The 17547-nt window shown below is 38.7% G+C and overlaps 1 protein-coding gene and 1 long non-coding RNA gene across 2 annotated transcripts in view; one reads left to right on the top strand and one right to left on the bottom strand.

Annotated features, from left to right (window-relative positions):
- Positions 1-17547, bottom strand: part of NCOR1 (nuclear receptor corepressor 1) — a 174184-nt gene that overhangs the window by 51342 nt on the left and 105295 nt on the right. The window contains 5 exon segments of the mRNA XM_051992080.1: positions 187-313; positions 2175-2314; positions 6065-6127; positions 14762-14979; positions 16250-16380. Coding sequence (XP_051848040.1) covers positions 187-313; positions 2175-2314; positions 6065-6127; positions 14762-14979; positions 16250-16380 — 679 coding nt within the window.
- Positions 10553-14755, top strand: LOC127558778 (uncharacterized). The gene is made up of 3 exons (XR_007952977.1): positions 10553-10767; positions 10885-11011; positions 14669-14755. It is a non-coding gene; the product is annotated as an uncharacterized LOC127558778 (long non-coding RNA).

The following is a 17547-nucleotide window of genomic DNA, read 5'->3' as shown; positions in this document are numbered from 1 at the left end:
TACACTGTCCCTGCGCGCTTTTCAGAACCTTATTCATCACCCAGTGTTCACAATGGGAGAGATGAAAGGCTGGGGAAATGCAATCACAGATGTGTCCTTTACCAAGCTGCTCCCCATGACTTAGCCCATTGGGAAAGCCTGCAGGTCTGGGAGCCAAGGCGCCCTGGGATCCTTTCCGAAATCTACCTTCGCTGTCTTCTGGATTTTCTTCTTCATTGGAAGCTTCGATGTCTTCATCCTCCTGGGCAGAAACAGTAGAAGCAATGCTTTCACACTGGGACACGTCTCTCTCCTCCCGGGGCCTTCGTGAAGACTGAATCAAGAGAGAATGAGTTAAGGACAAACAAAAGCAGGAAACAGAGCTGCGCATCCGAACCAACACGAACAGGCAGCAGACACACACAAGACAGAATTTTCAGGCAGACCACTAAAAGCCACCAGCCGAGGCCGCATAGTCAAAATGACGGTGGCAGGTCTCTGGTGTACTGGAAGGAGCCCTGAACTCCAATCTGAGCTTGACTTTCAGGATAAAGAATGCTTTTACCACTTAATACCTCATGAAGTGGTAAGGATGCAACGAAAGCACTTTGTAAAAATTAAAGCTACAATTAAGCACAAGAGTCAGGAAACCCTGACTTTAATCAAACCTAGCCTCAGCCACTTCTAGGTTACTTCTTCTTGCCTCAGTTTCCCTGTTTGTATCAGCACCTACTTCTCAGGATTATTTGTGAAGATCAGATGAGTTAATGAGCATAAAGCATTTGCAACCTTAAAGGGCTAGCTAAATAATAGAATGAAAACCCAAAGCAGATCCAAAAATCCAGCCCAAAGTCCTGGCTCTCTCTTTTTGGGTATGTCAGCATTCTGCCCAAATGAAAACGCCATCTAAAGCTTTCCTATGGGCAGGACAACATCCTTCCTCTTTTCTTGTCTGAGACCAAAAAAAAAAAAGATAAACTGTTCTTTCCTAACATAGCATGATGCTTTTTATTTTCAACATCTCATGCGTGGCTTTCCCAAAATTCCTCCTACTCCAGTGCACTGTGCAACGCCACAAGGATACAAGATTGTCCAGATGTTACCCAAGCTGGAAAAGCTTTAAAAAATGGGACAAGGCCGTTCTTTTTGTACAGCAAAATAACTGTTAGGACATGTATACTTATATTGTATTTAATTTATACTTTAACATATTTAACATGTATTGGCCAACCTGCCATCTGGGGGGAAGAGATGGGGGGGGGGGGGGAGAAGGAGGGGAAAAATTGGAACAAAAGGTTTGGCAATTGTCAATGCTGTAAAATTACCCATGCATATAACTTATAAATAAAAATCTATAATAATTTTTTTTTAAATGGGACAAGGGCTGTGCCTGCTGCCCAAGGAGGAGGCAATATCCAGTGATGAAACATTTTCTGCTGCTGACCCTTAACCTCCTTCTTTACCTACTGCCTCAGATTCCCTCTTGGCACGACCCAAGGGCATTTCTCCACTAAGATGACCCACACAAGTTGCCAGGAAGGCCCCCAGCTTCCAGGGGCGCTGGCAGCCCTATGTTAATGAGGATTTCTTCAGCCTCAACAAATGAGAAGAAAAATGCTAGAGCAGAAAGCAATTCTCATTTTTGTTAAGGCAAAGCTGGACCTGTGGGGCTCTAGGATTATGGTTCTTTCACATGGATCCAAGTGCTTACACACAGATACAAGTACATTGGGTAATAGAAGCATGGGGCAGGGCCCACCCCCAAACACTGAGGGGCTCACCCTATATAAATGTATCCTCAGCACCCAGATATAATGTAGATGTATGTATATGTATGCATGTATAGGAACAGCACATAGTAGGTGTTGAATAAATGCTTGTTTCTTGATTGATGCATTTATCCACTGGTGGTGTTCTCTAATCCCTAATATATGTCCTACTCCCATTACCAGAGAGGTGTCACACACACACACACACACACACACACACACACACACACACACACACAAAGTGCATCCAGCCCTCTGCCCTAATGTCCCCGTTCTGGTCCAAGAGCTGCGGCGGTGGAGGCTGGGGAAGGAAGGAGCTCAGGCGGCCCAGAATCCGAGCTGCCATGCATCCCTTGCTCTCGAGCAGACCCTTTCTGCGGGGTTCTTTCCCCCAAAAAACCCCCGGCCTCCAGAGGCCGCCCCTACCTTCTGCTTGTGCTGCTGCAGCAGGTTGTCCAGATTGTGGCGCCTTTTGTAATTGAAGTAAAAGTTTTTACACTGGGCTTCACTTTTAGTCCCCACCATTTTGGCAATGGCTGCCCAGTTCCGACCGTGTTCCACCAAGCCTGTGGAAGAGAGGAGGCACCTGAAACCCGGGACTTGTCCCCGAGAGGCCGCGTCACCCCCCGAAAGGGGAGCTTGCTTTTCACGCGTCCACAGACACAGCCGTAGAGACCATGGACACCAAACTCTGGCTCCCCCTCCTACCTTTACCTGCTATAGGAAATGGAGCCAGGGGACTGGCTGAGCTCGGCCCAAGCCCAAAGTTAGGAATGGGTAAGGGAAGACGGGTGGAATGGCTGTTCAGAACTTGGTGAAAGAGGTCTTCCTAGGATACTGCTATTATTTCAAGCAGGGGAAACTCTTTCCAAAACAAATCCGGCCTTCCATTTCAAAGCTAAGAATAAATTAATGTAAAATGACCTCTTTGCATCACTGCTTCCCATGTATTGGCATGGCTGAGTTTTTGAAGGTAAATACTGAAGTTCAAGTTTAAGGTAAAACAAGATAAAGGATCTTATAAAAGGGGCTCATGACTAATGCCCAGTACAATAGGGTAATACTGACAGAACAAGCAGATCTATGCAGCAAATAAAAACTTCCTATACATATTCCCCAACATTCCAGCTTTTTGAAGAACTAGTTCTGGGGAGCAAATCCTTCTGGATGTTGGCAATCTGTCATTCCTATCCATAATCCATAAGCTGCTCCAAGCTTGGGCACTCTCTCATGACTTAGAAGAACTGATATAACTAAAAGTCTACTCACTGCAGATCCCCTCTCCTCCCCCGAAGATCTACAGTTTATCTGATGTATTTATTTGCATGTTCCTCCCTCTCCTCCCACTAAACTTGAACTCAATGAGAACAAAGGCTATACTTGCCTTTCTTTATATTTCTAACACCCAGATCACTTCCTGGGACAAAGTGCTTTTTGACTAAAAAATATTTTCCATAAGGAAACTCAATTTAAAAAGGAACCCAAGTTGGGATTAGGACATTAAATCAGACTCTTGATTTATGAATGTTTTCTTTAAGAGATCAACCCAGAGACCAGAAAGACTGATGTGATATTTTTTGTTCCTTCTTTTATTCATTCAGTGAAAGGAGCCTTCTAAACACATCCTACTCTCCTGGTCCTTCCAGGCAATCTACCTTGGTCTTTCCTAAACTGAATTCCTTCATCATTTAGAAAAATTCTTTGTCTCACAAAATGGCCTGGTTCCCAAAGGCTTTTGCCCAAGCAATCTCATGGGAAGGTGCAGCCTGGAGAAGTCTCTGAAAGGCTCCTCCTGCCTGGGAAAGAGAATTAGGAGCAGACTATAGAAGCTGCCCGGAGCTGAATCATAGATTGCCCCCAACCAGAGGGCTTTGATGGTCATTTTTATACACTGTAGAGGGAGGGCTTTTTTTTGGCAGAGGTCGGATGTTCAGCACAATTCACATCTGATCCTTTGCTTGAAGGCATGTCCTCTTCTAATAATTACTACCTGGGGGATATAAGTATTTAAAGCCTCTATGTGGGCTGGGGAACAGCTTATCAATTTCTTTGGATGAGACAGATAAACTGGAAGAGGAACAAAGGATTCTGAGCTACTGAAAAGGAGCAAATAGCTGACAAGGAGCCACTGAGGCTCCTTTTGGCTCTCTCTCTGAATTCTCTTAGTTACCAAGGTCATCAACTTTCCCCCATGGCTTGCATGAACATCTTTCTGTAAATGTAAATTCCCAGATCTGCCTTTTAGAGATGGTCCCTAGAGTTCTCAATCTCCACCTGCCTGCTGGCTGTGTCCACCTCCCAGCAGGATGCTCAAATTTGGATTGACTTAATTTAAGGGCGAATTATGGGTGTTCACAACTCAATGGAACAGCTCAGTTCCTCCCTCCTCCTTCCCTAAACCTGACTTTTCTTTATATCACCACCAGGCTCAAAGGTCCAAAATCACTGGGAACCATGTCTAATTCCTCACTTTCCACACTGGATCAGCTGACCAACCTCGCCTTGTTTTCAAAACCTGTCCCAGACTTTCCACCATCACTACAATGATTTTACTTCAGCTCTGATCTCCTCGAACCCAGATATTAGATTAACATGCTCACTGGTCTTGCATCCCCTGAACTGCCACTTTAATAATCTTCCTAATGCTCAGTGAAGATCACCCAACATCCTGCCTCCCTCACCATGCATTCAGCCTCACATGGCTCCAGCCTGCCTTTCCATACCCTCATTCCCCCACGCCCTTTACATTCTGCCCACACTGGAGAGCTGTGCACCACTTGTTTCTGTTCTGGCATCGCCCCTCTGTGCGCACTTGCTTCCAGTGTTTCCTGTACCTGGAGCTGACCACTCAAAACCCCATAAAAAACAATTTGTCTGCTAAGATGCGCTCAGCACTTAAGGTTAATTGAGGAATCAGCTCTTCCACAGGGCCCTCCCTGGCCACAGCCCCGGCCACTTGTCACACTCTGCTGTGGGCCAAAGTGACATACGGGTGTGTCTCCCATTAGACTCTGAGAAGAGAGCACAAGTTAGAATGATCTCTGTCTTCTCTGCCTTACAGGCAGCAAATGCTTAAATAGATTCTCTGAAGTTAAAGATGACTGAGTCGTTCAATAGTAATAAAATGTTCCTATTCAAAACTGGAAAAAACTGGTAAACAAAAAGCTGAGATAAAGGGTGCTGAGATGGCGCCCTAGGTCAGAGACGAGGGCAGAGGCCCATCTATTAGCCGTGTATCACTGACCTAGGAATCTTCATCCATAAAACAGAAACTGCTACAAAAATGACGTCGTTCCTTCCTCTGTAGAGTGCACAGGCCCGCTGTAACTCTGTAGGTGGCCTCTATGAATTGCTTTGGTTGACAAAAATCCATCTTTGGGGGTCAACGCTCCAGCAAGAAGCCTTTCTGAGCAGAGCCAGGCCACTCCTTGAATGGCAAAGACAGGGCAAGTTAGAAGGCCGGGGGCTCGAAGGCTTTGGGAGCTTTGCTGGTTTCACTTCCGGGAATCCAAGGCACCCGAACCCCATGATTCTACAGTGTTAGAATCTAGCTGCCATGAAGGACAGAAAAGGTGTATATGGTTGGGTGTGTGTATATATCCACACACATATCCATTCAAATAAAAAGACTTTGAGCCCCAAATGCTTTTAAATGCTTTATTTTTAGTGTATTAGACTTTTCTATCAATAAGCCAGGAAAAATGTGACTGAGATCATACCTCAAAGGTTTAATGACCAGCATAGCAGAGGAATGCTACGGCTGGAGAAGGATTCAAGTAGCCACCATTGCTAAAGAAGGAAAAACCTGCACAGATAAGTACGTTAAAATGCTATATTTTTTCTTCACATGTGTATGAAACAGTGTATTTACTTCTCCTACACAAGACAATTGGTGAAGGTCAGAATTAAAATACTTATTTATGCCTACATGGAGCATCACTTTCTTCCCACTGACTCTCCTGCCCAACTCTAAGATCCTTTGAAAAACCATCCCTGGGAATGCTACACAATTGTCCTCATTGCACAAGAGCATCCTGACAATCGATGCTGCATGCACACACTGAAAGACAGACTGAAAGCATTTTAAAAAAAGGTTTTTTTTTGTCATGCAAAATTCTTTTACAGTTCCTTTCAACAGATCTTTCATCTTGATTCTAAAATTCAATTTATTTTTCAAAAGCAACAGGTTTCCTTTGATTTGTAGTAGTTATCAAGTTCTCTTTTAGAGAAGGAAGAGAAGAATGCTGTGGTATTTGTAGCAAAATCTCCATGGTCACAATTACCAAGATGCGGAGCCCAATTAGGACAAGTTTTACCTTTCTTAGCAACTTCCATTTCTTCTTCTGTCCAACGTGAAGTCTCCACAGGTTCAGCAGAAGCTAAAATCAAAGCAAGGAGTCTGATCAGGAAAATGCATTTTTTAAAGTATCAATCCATCTATGAAATGATATGTCCATAATAGTAGGGGGAAAAAAAGTATGTGAAAGTCCCAGTTTCTTTAACAGAAGCCCTGCTTTTTATATGATAAAATAATATGAGTTCTTCATAACTGTTAGATGAGTGAAAATGAGTTTTTCCTTAAATTGTCATGACTAAGAAGGCTTTCCCCATACCTAACAAATGCATTTACACACAACTAATTTTACCATATGTTTAGTATTCTGTAAATTAACAACTTTGCAAAGATTTAGTATAGAGTAATAAGGTAAGTCCGGTGTTACTGGTATACTTGTAAATTACTAAACTGTTCGGTTTAATCCAAATTCTGACTTAAAAAAAATTTCCACACAAGAACAAATTTCCAATTTTCTAAGATTCAGTATCAGAAAATAAAATTAGAATTAAAATCATATTAATATTATTTAATACTTCTTTGGTAATTAGGAGGTTATTTCTACATATAACCCAAGATGATTATGAAAACAATCATTTTAGGGGTATATTTTCATATTTGCTGTTAACAGGCTCTATGAAAACTTGATGTTAGACAAAATAATAGGATAGAAGCCAGTTTCACACAGGCACAATGCTACCTACATGAAGAATTGCCCCAAAGATACTGGAGAGCATTTAATGATAATATATTGTTGATATTACTGCTAAATAACATTGGTTATAAGAAAGTAAGGTGGGGTGGATCAAGTTCCAGATATGAAAGTTGGCAGAGATTGAGCTGAACACAGAATGCTATGTTATGAACAAAATTCTGTTAGCGACCTGCCTTACATCTTTAATTGTAATCGAGCACCTAGAGAATTGAACTATCAGACCACAATGGGCAAGGGTGACGGCTACTCAATAAAAGCCACCGAAGCTTAAGTTGTGTCTCTGATACACAATGGCAAGCCATTTCCTACTTTAGTGTCCTAGGAAACTCATAGAGATTCTAAGGTTCAGACCTGTACTGGTAGAGAGTAAACTCATTGGATTAGTCTTATATCAAAGAACTATATGTCAAAGTGCACCACACATTTATAATAATTTTCTGTTTTCCAAGAAAAATCATTTATCTATATAATCCACCCTTTCTGATCCTAGAACATTCTAAGGTTAATCCATAATACAGAAACTCAAATTATCAGGCAATCTAAATGTAGTTTTCAAAAATTAAAAAATTATCAGTTACATAATATGATAATATCATATATATCAAATATTAATTAAATTAACATATATTATCATATGTATATGACAATAAGATTTGTCAAGTGTTTACATACATTATCTTATTTGATCAATCTAACAACTTTGTGAAGTGGGTGCTATTATTATCCTAACTTCATAAAGAGTGTAACACAAAACATTATTTGGCAGACATACAAAAATAGTTTTCCAAACAACTGATAACTACTAATGACATAGAGCACATTCAGAAAATGAGTTTATGCCCTAAAAATGCTCACTATTGAATAGAGAAATGCAAATTTAAACAACACTGAGATACCACCTCACACCTATCAAATTGCCTAATATGACAAATAAGAAAAATGACAAATGTTGATGGCAATGTGGAAAAACTGGAACATAAATGCACTTTTAGTGGAGTTGTGAACTCCAATCATTCTGGAAAGGACTTTGGAACTTTGCTGAAAGGGCTATAAAACTATGCATACCTTTAGACTCAGCAATACTACAATTGTTTCTATGTTCCAAAGAGATCAAAGAAAAAAGAAAAGGATCTGTGTGTACAAAACTATTCCTAGAAGCTCTTTTTTTTGGTGGGGGCAAAAAATTGGAAATTGAGAAGATGCCCATCAATTGGAGAATGGCTGAACAAGTTGTGTTATAGGATTGTGATGGAATGCTATGTGAGAAGGATGCTTTCAGAAACACCTAGAAAATCTTCCATAAACTGATATAAAGTGAAACAAGCAGAGCCAGGAGGACACTGTAAATAGTAACAATACTGTGAACTATTCTCAGCAATACAAGTGATTCAAGAAAATACCAAAGTACTTAGGATGAAAAATGCTATCCATTTTCACAGAAAGAACAGATTGGGTCTGAATGCAGACTTTTTTAAACTTTCCTTATTATCCTTGGTTTTCTTTGGTCTGCATTTTTTTTTCAACATGACTAATATCAAAATGTTTCTGGATGACTGTACTTGTATAATCTATATAAAACTGCCTGACTTCAAAAAGAAAGAGAAAGAAAGAATATGAAACTCAAAAATTTTTTAAATGAATATTAAAACTTTCTGTTTACATGTATTTAAGAAAAAAAAGTAAAAATTAAAATGTAAAAAAAAATAAAATACTTCTGTTACTTAAATGAATGATAGTTGCTTGACAGAAATTATACTGGCAAAATTCAATAAGTGATAAATTATATAAATTTACTACCCACACACACACACAAACAAAATGCTGGCTGAAGTGATCTAAATCTTTATCAAGCTGTTTTCAGTTAAATTTTCAAAAGAACTTTAAAAGTACTGATGTCAACAAGTCAAATGAATCACAGGAACACTTGGGGAAATTTTGTAAGCATAATGCTTTACATAAGATTTTTAAGAGGGGAAAAAAGTTTTCCTGAGGCATCTGGTAGAATCTAACTATAGAACAAATCATCTTTTGTAAATTCTCTCTTCACAAAGAAGGAACACACACACACACACACACACACACACACAAAATTCAAGTATAGAAACACATTTTGTCCTGCATTCAAGAAGTATTCTAAAATTTGGAAATCAACCTACCAAAGGACAATTTTTATGCAGAAATCATTTTACCAAAGTTAAAATGATAGAATGTCTATGCAGCAGGTGACATTATACGGGCATCAGAGAAAAAGAAATTGAAGGCTTCAGCAAAAGTGATATGTTCATACATCAGGGGATAAAATCTCAAAGACCAATTTTTTAACACTTGTTTTAAATAAAAATTCTTACAAAACACTTTACCACATAGAAACAACAACCACAATTCTCATAAAAGAATTTCAATGTGTTTCATAGTATTAAGTGCTTTGTCAAGAGTTAATTAAGATTCTTGCTTATAAAGAAGATTTCACCAAACTCTTCCAAGAAAATGGGTCATTTTGCTATGTAATGCTTTGCAAAATATAATAGAAATGTCCTTGGTAAATTGAGGGAAACAGGAGGAAGAAACAGTCATCCTTCTGTTTCAATGTTTGCTCTATAAAAGATGACTAGGGTTGGTATCACTCAGTAAACTATACCTGGACCTTAGGTCAATTCTGAGCCACAATTTTCCAGTGGACACCTACACCTGGATACCCCATTGGTATCTTTCCCTCTAAATTCACCCTTCCTTATTATTTCCTTATTTTTGTCAAGGACATTGTGACTTTCCTAACCTACTCAGGGTAGAATTCTAATCTAAGAATGGTCTTTGAACTTCACTTTTACTTCCCCATCCCAATATATCCACTCAATCTCCTCAATATCTTCTCTTTATTCACACCACCACCAACTTGAGAGTAGATCATTAGGGAGGGAATAACTTCCTAATTGGCATCCAGTTTTTTCTCTCTGCAATCTATAATCCATATAGATACCAAAATGATATTACCAGAGAACAAATCTGATAATATTCAACCAATTAACTTTTCTAACTCCCTGACACCCTTTGACAATCCAAGCCCCTCCATTTGGCAATTAAAGTCATTCCTAGCTCTGCTCAAGGTTAATTCCACCTTCCACTGACCCTCTCCTATTAAACAAATTCTCCACCCATTTTAGCCCAACTGGCCTGTAGACTAGTCAGTAAACATGATATTTAATCACTTGCTTTTAGGCCTTAGCAAAGTCTAACTTTCAAGGCTTTATCTTTATCTCGTTAAAATCTTTGTGTCCTTCAAGCTTATGTGAAGTACGTGTGTGTGTGTGTGTGTGTGTGTGTGTGTGTGTGTGTGTGTGAGAGAGAGACAGAGAGACAGAGACAGAGACAGAGAGAGATCACATAACCCCCCTCTCTCACACACACACATTGCATTTTTTGAAATCTATAAGCATGCCCCTTAGCATCATGTAATAAGCTTCAAGACAAGAGAAACCCTTTTATTTCTAGACCTGTATGCTTATGTGCCTGCTTAGCAGGAGGTTAATACATGTTTGTTAACTGATCACCAACTTTAGGTAACAGTGACATGGATGGCCTAGAGCTGACATATATAAACGGATCATAAAACACTCATATCAGATTAAATGGCTTTTTAGAAATGAAACCTAAGCAATGTGAAACAATACAAGTTTGGCTTTAGAGTACTAGGGTTCTTGCTGTCTTGCCTCTCCCCCTCTCCCCCCCGCCTCCTCTCACTCAATTTTTTTCCCCTCCCCTATACGCAATTTTGGACATTTCCCCAGAGCTCTGTATCCTCTATGTACCTAAAACTGGCTTAGCTATTGTTTATTTTGTCCTTTCCAGATATAATGAACCCTCAAAAGGAGCTTATATTCTAATGTATAAACAGGTTTTGGAGTAATTAAGAAGGCAAGAGATGTGAGAAGAAAGCTCTCTTTACTTTCTGTAAAAGTGGAAGATATCAGAAGGTAAGGTACAACATTGCATATATTTTCAGACTTTTTCTGAATTATCAATCAGTTTTGCTGGATTTTTTCCTCTTGCTTTTTTTTTTTTGTTTGTTTAAAAATATTCTTTGCTTTTAGAAATGGCTTTCTAAACTTGAGAGAGAAAAGGATACTGGGAGAAATCTAAGTGAGGTTAAAACAAAAACAAAAAAAGAAGAAGAAAAGGAAAAGAAAAAGAATGGCTGGAACAATAAGATTCACTCTTGTGAGTATAATAATATATAGACTCTGCCAGTAAAAAAAAGATTCCCTACTATTCCACCATGGCCTTATGCCAAGTCTCATAGATTCCAATGCAAACCAAGTCTATTTCTCCAGTCCTTCAGCACCCTATACTAATTCCTGTTGATCTGAGCACTGTTTTCCAGGAATATCCTTTATTTGTTCCATAGACCAACTTAAGACACACAGTAAGCACTCGATAAATGTGCTTTGTGAGTGATTCTATCAATTTATAATGATTATTGAGTAATTCAAATTAAAAAAAAATCTACCAATGTCTCCTTAGTTCCAATGAAGAATTCAAGGGACTAACTTAAAATCACAACGATCTCTCTCTTACAACAGAAGCCATTTAGTCTTTTGATCATAATACTTGAAAAATTCATAATTTTTAAGGGTCATGCAGATTCTACTCAATTTGTCTAAAAATAACTTTCTAGGTTACTGTTTAGAAGTCTGGATTTCTAATTATGCCCCTGACTGCACATCTGGGAAATACATGGATAAATACTTCAATTTCCTTATGTTCAAAAGGATGAAGGATGACACTTACCATGAATGTCAAAGAACCATGTTTGGAGAATTCAAGGGATGTGAAATGAACCAAATTCTGCCAGTGAATACACAAGATTACACCCTGGCAGACATGACTTTTTGAAGACATTTTTGAGGAAGTTCTCAAAGCTAATGGACTAACGCACGAAGCATTCTCCAAACTAATAAAAGGCAGCACTCTCAGCCCTGGATTCCCCCTCAAAAAAAAAAAAATAAATAAAAGCAGCCATACCTGAGGAGAAGCCTGAATGATGAAACGGACCACACCAATCTGTCCCCTTTTTCCTACTACAAGAAAAAAGATGGTCCTCCCACCACCATGTCAAACCCAGGCCCAGGGGCACTGCTTTTCTTTCACCTTTTCTAACCTGAACAGTCTGCGTGGCATAATGAGAAGCAAAGCACACGCAAATCTCAGGATTGGTTTACAACTGGAATTTAAATATGATTCTAGAAGAGTTTTTAGCCTCAAGGAAAATTCCCACTTTCAGAGCCCGTCATTTTCTAAAAGACGAGGAAAACATGAGGCAGAAGTCCTGTTCCCAGAAGTGGCACTATTCATTCATAAAACGAATTACTTACGATCGCTCCTAGGAACAAAAAGCTGACCAGAGCACAACTTGATCTGTCACTTCATTACTACAGCTACGAGTGTTGGGATGGAAAGGAGATCTATCCATAGCAACATTCAGGTTATCATGAGGAGTCCATGGCTATCACAGGCTACCTCATGGAGGCAGATGTACTCACATTCAAAGACAAATCTTTTCTAATGAATGTGCTCCTAAGTCACATCTACTCAGTAATGAATATATTCAGCCCACACGACAGCTTTTTGGAACAGCGAAGTCCAATGAATGCTTGTGAAATGTGAAATGTTTGAAAACCTTTAGATAATGTGGATTTGCTGTAATCAACAGAGGCAGCCAAGAGGCTGGAGAGAGCGTGGGGGCTCTGCCTTACTTCAAATCTGACCTCAGATACCTGTTCACTGCAGATTCCACACCTCACACCAATCAACAACACACAAAGGTCCCACCACAGCTCAGGTTGTCCCCTACCCAGACAAGGCAGAGCACAGTGCTGAGGGTCTCCTGTGAAGGGAGTGGCTTATAGACTGACTGACAACATGAATAGGAGTCAGGTGGGACCAAGAGGCAGGAGGGGGTTATCTGCCCACCTTGAGAGGACCCACAGATCAACTGAAACACTGTCAAAAATATTTAAAACAATTTAAGTGACTACTAAGTTCATAAACCTGAACTTGAAAGACTTTGGTGGTTATTTAATCTCACTAACTCATTTTATAGAGGAGGAAACCTCTTCCCCCCTAAAGGGAAGTGACTTGGCTAAAGTGACACTGTTAGGGAGTGAGGGAGGTCAGTGTGAACTCAGATCCTCAAAGTCGAATCCAGGACTTTCCCCCATTACTATACCACCTTTAATTGGTTAAGGAGAGATGCTTGTGCCTTTTTGTGTTCAGATCAGTGACTAATGGAGCTCTCTGATCTTGAACCTGACAGGACTAAGAAGGAATACGCCCTTGTCGCAAGGAAAAAAAGGTCTCCTGGGTTCATTTATTGAAATGCCAAGTCCTCATACCAGGAAATGGGAAGAAGCTATAAGTTGGCTAGGGCTAATCAGCTCAGAACAGAGCAATCAATCCTTCAATCAAACATTAATTAAGCACCTACACTGTGGCAGGAATTAGGCTAAGATCTAGGATTAAAAAAGAGACAAAAGATGTCCCTGATTGTCAAAGAAATTACATCTATTAAGAGAGATAAGGTGCAAACAAATTTGTATATAAAGCAACTTATACACAAGATAAATAGGAAATCATTAACAGTGGAATTAAGAAGAGTTGGGAAAAGCTTCCTGCAAAAGATGGGATGTTAGTTGGGATTTAAAGTAAGCCAGAGAGGTGAGGAAAAGACTCAAAATGTGTCATGGAGGAAAAAGATAAGGACACAGCTGGTCTTGAAACAACATGCAGGCTTTGACAAATCCCTTTCTGCTGCAAGGTTGTAGCCTAAGAAACCAAAGGGCTCTTTTTCCCTAAGCTACTCTCCAGGGAGAAAAAAAGAGAGACTCATTCTCTAAACAGTGCCAAATCATATGCAAATCACCTACATTAAAACACAGAGAGATCCCAAAGCAACTCTCACAATGTGATTTGCCCCAGATCCTACATACTTCTATGGGTAAAGACAAATACAAAGCAACACACACACACACACACACACACACACACACACACACACACGTCCGTATCATTTGCCCTTGAAATTGAAAACAGTTTGTACCCCAAGGAAGTTTAATACAGAAAATTGAAAAGAAAGCAGTAGCCTAAACACATCTTTCAAAAGATGATCAGATATTATTTATTGTTAATCCTAACTCAAAATTTAATGTGGGATGTAAAAAGCCTTAACGTCTGAAAGTGAATGAAAATTTGTCTTTACTTATAAAGAGAAATTTTATTATATATTAAGAATCTCTGTGTATAAATTACACACACATGTATACACCCATATCCTCTCTCTACTTAATATGAATTTAAATTACAAGGACTTCATTTTAAAACCACTTTAATTAAATATGGGGTAATAAAATAAGTCAAAATTCAGTTTTTAAAAGTTTTTGTTTCAGCCAAGTAAAGTATCTTATGATTCTACCAAAAGACCACTGAGACCACAAAAACTATTTCTATAATTACAAAATGACTGCAGAAGATAGTATTTTTCAGTACAGAAGATGAATTCCTCTCCTTTCTCCACTTCTTCTCAAAGACAGAATGATTTTTTGTGCTTTTTGGAAGGCAACAGCAATGAAGAACACAACAGACTATGCCTTTACTTACATTACCTAGAACTAATTTGTACTTATGCTTATCTAGAACTAAAAACATCAGCATTTTGATGAAATCTTCCTTCATCTCTCAGTTCCAATAAATCTAATAAATATCTAAATAAAAATAAGCCCACTTCTTCTGAAATCTCAAAATATTTTGTGTCTTCTTAAACTTTTCACACTTTGTACTTTGTACAAGTCTAATTTCCCTTTTTCCCCTCTTCCCCACCAGGGCAGGAACTGAAGATCATTCCACTTTATATGATCTAGCTAATAGTAATAAACACAGCTGAATTCTGGTGATGGACAGAGAGGACTCACTCACCAGGTTCGGGCGGCGGCGGCAGTGGAGCCGGGGGCTCTTCAGTAGCAGCAGCTGCGGCCGCACTCGCTTGTGCAGCTTCGTTTGTCATGGACCTGGTGATGCGACCCTTCCGACGACCTTGACTGTTGGCTGTTTTTCGACCCCGAGGTGTGGCTTGCTCCCTTTCTTCTGTTTCTTCTGATGTCCCTTCCGTCTTGTCCTTCTCTTTGGTGTTTTCTCTAAGGAAGAATAAGAAAATTGTATGATATTGAAGGTTAGCAGATATAAATAAATATCACAATTTAAAAATGCTACAATCTAATTACAAGCTTTTAAAAACTTAAGGGGAAAAAAGAATACTTCGATTATGTCCAAGACCTACTCTCAACAATGAGAGTTAAATCCAACTATTTCACAAATTCCATTTTTTCCATTAAGACAACCACCGCCATTTCCATGAAAGCACCCTTTCACAGCTTAATTATAAAAGGAGGTGGCCTATCCTTGATGAGGAGCGTTAACTAGAATCAGCAAAAAGAGCATTAGATTCATCAGGAGGTGGTAAGCCTTAACAACAAACTGAGCATGAGATCTCAGGCAATTCACTCAACCCTGCAGGCACAGACTTTGGTCAAATGGGGTTGAGAGACTCATGGATTTGTAGCTCAAACATTTCTGAGGCACATCTACTTGGAGCTCCTCTTTTTACAGATGAAGAAATAGGCTTCAGAGATAGGTATAATCAAGGCAAAGAGCTCTAGAAAGGGAGGATGTTGTTATCACAATCTCAAAAAACAACTGGGACAAAGGCAGTGGAAGGTTATGAACTAAAATATAAGAATATTGTTTAATATACAAATTATGTTACTTCTAAGTGAAGACTTTTAAAAATGGTTTACTATGCTAAAAAGGATAACAAAATGGCCCTCATTTTAGTGATAAAGATGTACCTGATAATTCCAAAAACACCTCTCAAGAAGTCTGGTCTCTAATAACAGCAAGTGATCAATAATCATAAACTTTTAAAATAATAATTGTCATATTAAAAAAAACATATTCTGTAGTAGTGTAATATTTGAAACTAATAACACATCTATTTCAAAGGAAACCTTATAAAATAATAAAACAACAGCAATATCACTGTCATCACTATTAGCTAAAAGGCACTCTCCCGTGTTTCTCACACATATATTAAGATCATACAAAAGTTCTGATAGATGTAAGCACAGAAATAATTCTTAGCAATTGTGCCAATTATATCAAAGGAAGAATCAAACATGGAGCACAATGAATGGCTGGCCAAATGAGTTCCCCAGATCTACACAAAATATTAAGCCAAGAATAAAACAGATTTTCCTATTTCCTGATCACAATGGATAAGAAGAGTTGATATGGTTCATCTTGCTAGGCTCAGTGCTCCCTTTTAATATCTCATGACCACAAAGGATCCAACTTTTCCCATTAGCAGTAAAGATGCACATATTTTTATTTAGCTTTTATTTAACTCACTTAGGTTCCTCTTTCTCATCTTTTTCATCTTCATCTTTCTTTTCTTCTTCTTTTTTTTCTGTCTTTTCAGTTTTATCTTCCTCAACTTTTTCTTCTACCTTTTCTTCTTGAGAAGGACGGGCAATTTGTTGCTGAAATGAAATATTTGTAAATGGTCAATATATAAATGAGGAAATAAGGTGACCCAATATGGCATACTGTAAAGCTACTTTGAAGATTAATTTCTTAGCTAAGCATTAGTAAAAGTCAAATAGCTATTACGCATTCTAGAATTTATAAATTTAAACTATCTAAGCCAAAGTCATACAATATGAATTTTAAGAATATATTTCTCAAAAATAAACTACAAATACATGTGACCTACATATAAAATATTTTCTCATCAAAAAAGGGTTTAAGAACAGATTACATTTATCAGATTTATCACTGCAGGCAAATTGTTTAACCAACCAAACCAAAAATTATATTATAAAATAAAATATAATTTATATCATGCAAAATTTTTTAAAAAAACCTTTTACACACACTATCATGCAGCTAAAATAAGTAGAGAAAACTATTAAATGGCAGATGACTTCTACATCAAATATCTGATAAAGTTCTGAGAGCTAAGAAGTCTGACAAGTGATACAGTTGTGTGTGATCACAAGACACTTCCCAGGTCACAGAATCACATATGCATTTAGAGTTAAAGGTGCATGCTGGCCTAAATCTATGCTCTTGCAAAGTATTTTGAGTTTTTGATGATGTAACAAAACAGTCTCTTGAGATTTCCATGGTATCTAATGGCTTAAGGATCAGCCAATGGATGGCTCCAGTAGCTAGAGCTTCAGGGACAATGCCCAATTTGACCCAGACTTTTAGGAATGGTTTCCTGATAAATCTGAATATCTGAGACAGATGGTGTAACACTGGCTATGGTCAGGGAATCTGGGGAGGAAAGGGAGCAAGAAAAACAGGAGGAAGAGGGGGAAGGGCCAGAGGATGGGAATACATAAAAACAAACCTGATAACCCTTTTTATTTCTTGGGATATTATGAGGAATAAATGCCCCATCACAGGATGAATTCAAAGAAAAGGTTAGTTCAAATGAAATAGAAATGCAAATAGGGAAAGCTAGGTAGCAGAGTAAGGAAGTCAGAAAGCTCTGAGTTTAAAACTGGCCTGATACTTACTAGCTATGTGACCCTGGGCAAGTCACTTACCCCGTCTGCCTCAGTTCCCCCATCCCATAAAATAAGCTGAAAAAGGAAAAGGCAAACCACTACAGTGTCTTTGCCAAGAAAATGCTAAATGGG

The sequence above is a fragment of the Antechinus flavipes genome, chromosome 4 (genome assembly GCF_016432865.1).
Source record: "Antechinus flavipes isolate AdamAnt ecotype Samford, QLD, Australia chromosome 4, AdamAnt_v2, whole genome shotgun sequence".
In the NCBI taxonomy this organism is placed as follows: Eukaryota; Metazoa; Chordata; class Mammalia; order Dasyuromorphia; family Dasyuridae; genus Antechinus; species Antechinus flavipes.
Note: the sequence above shows the minus strand (reverse complement) of the source record. Positions and strands in the feature narration are given on the sequence as shown.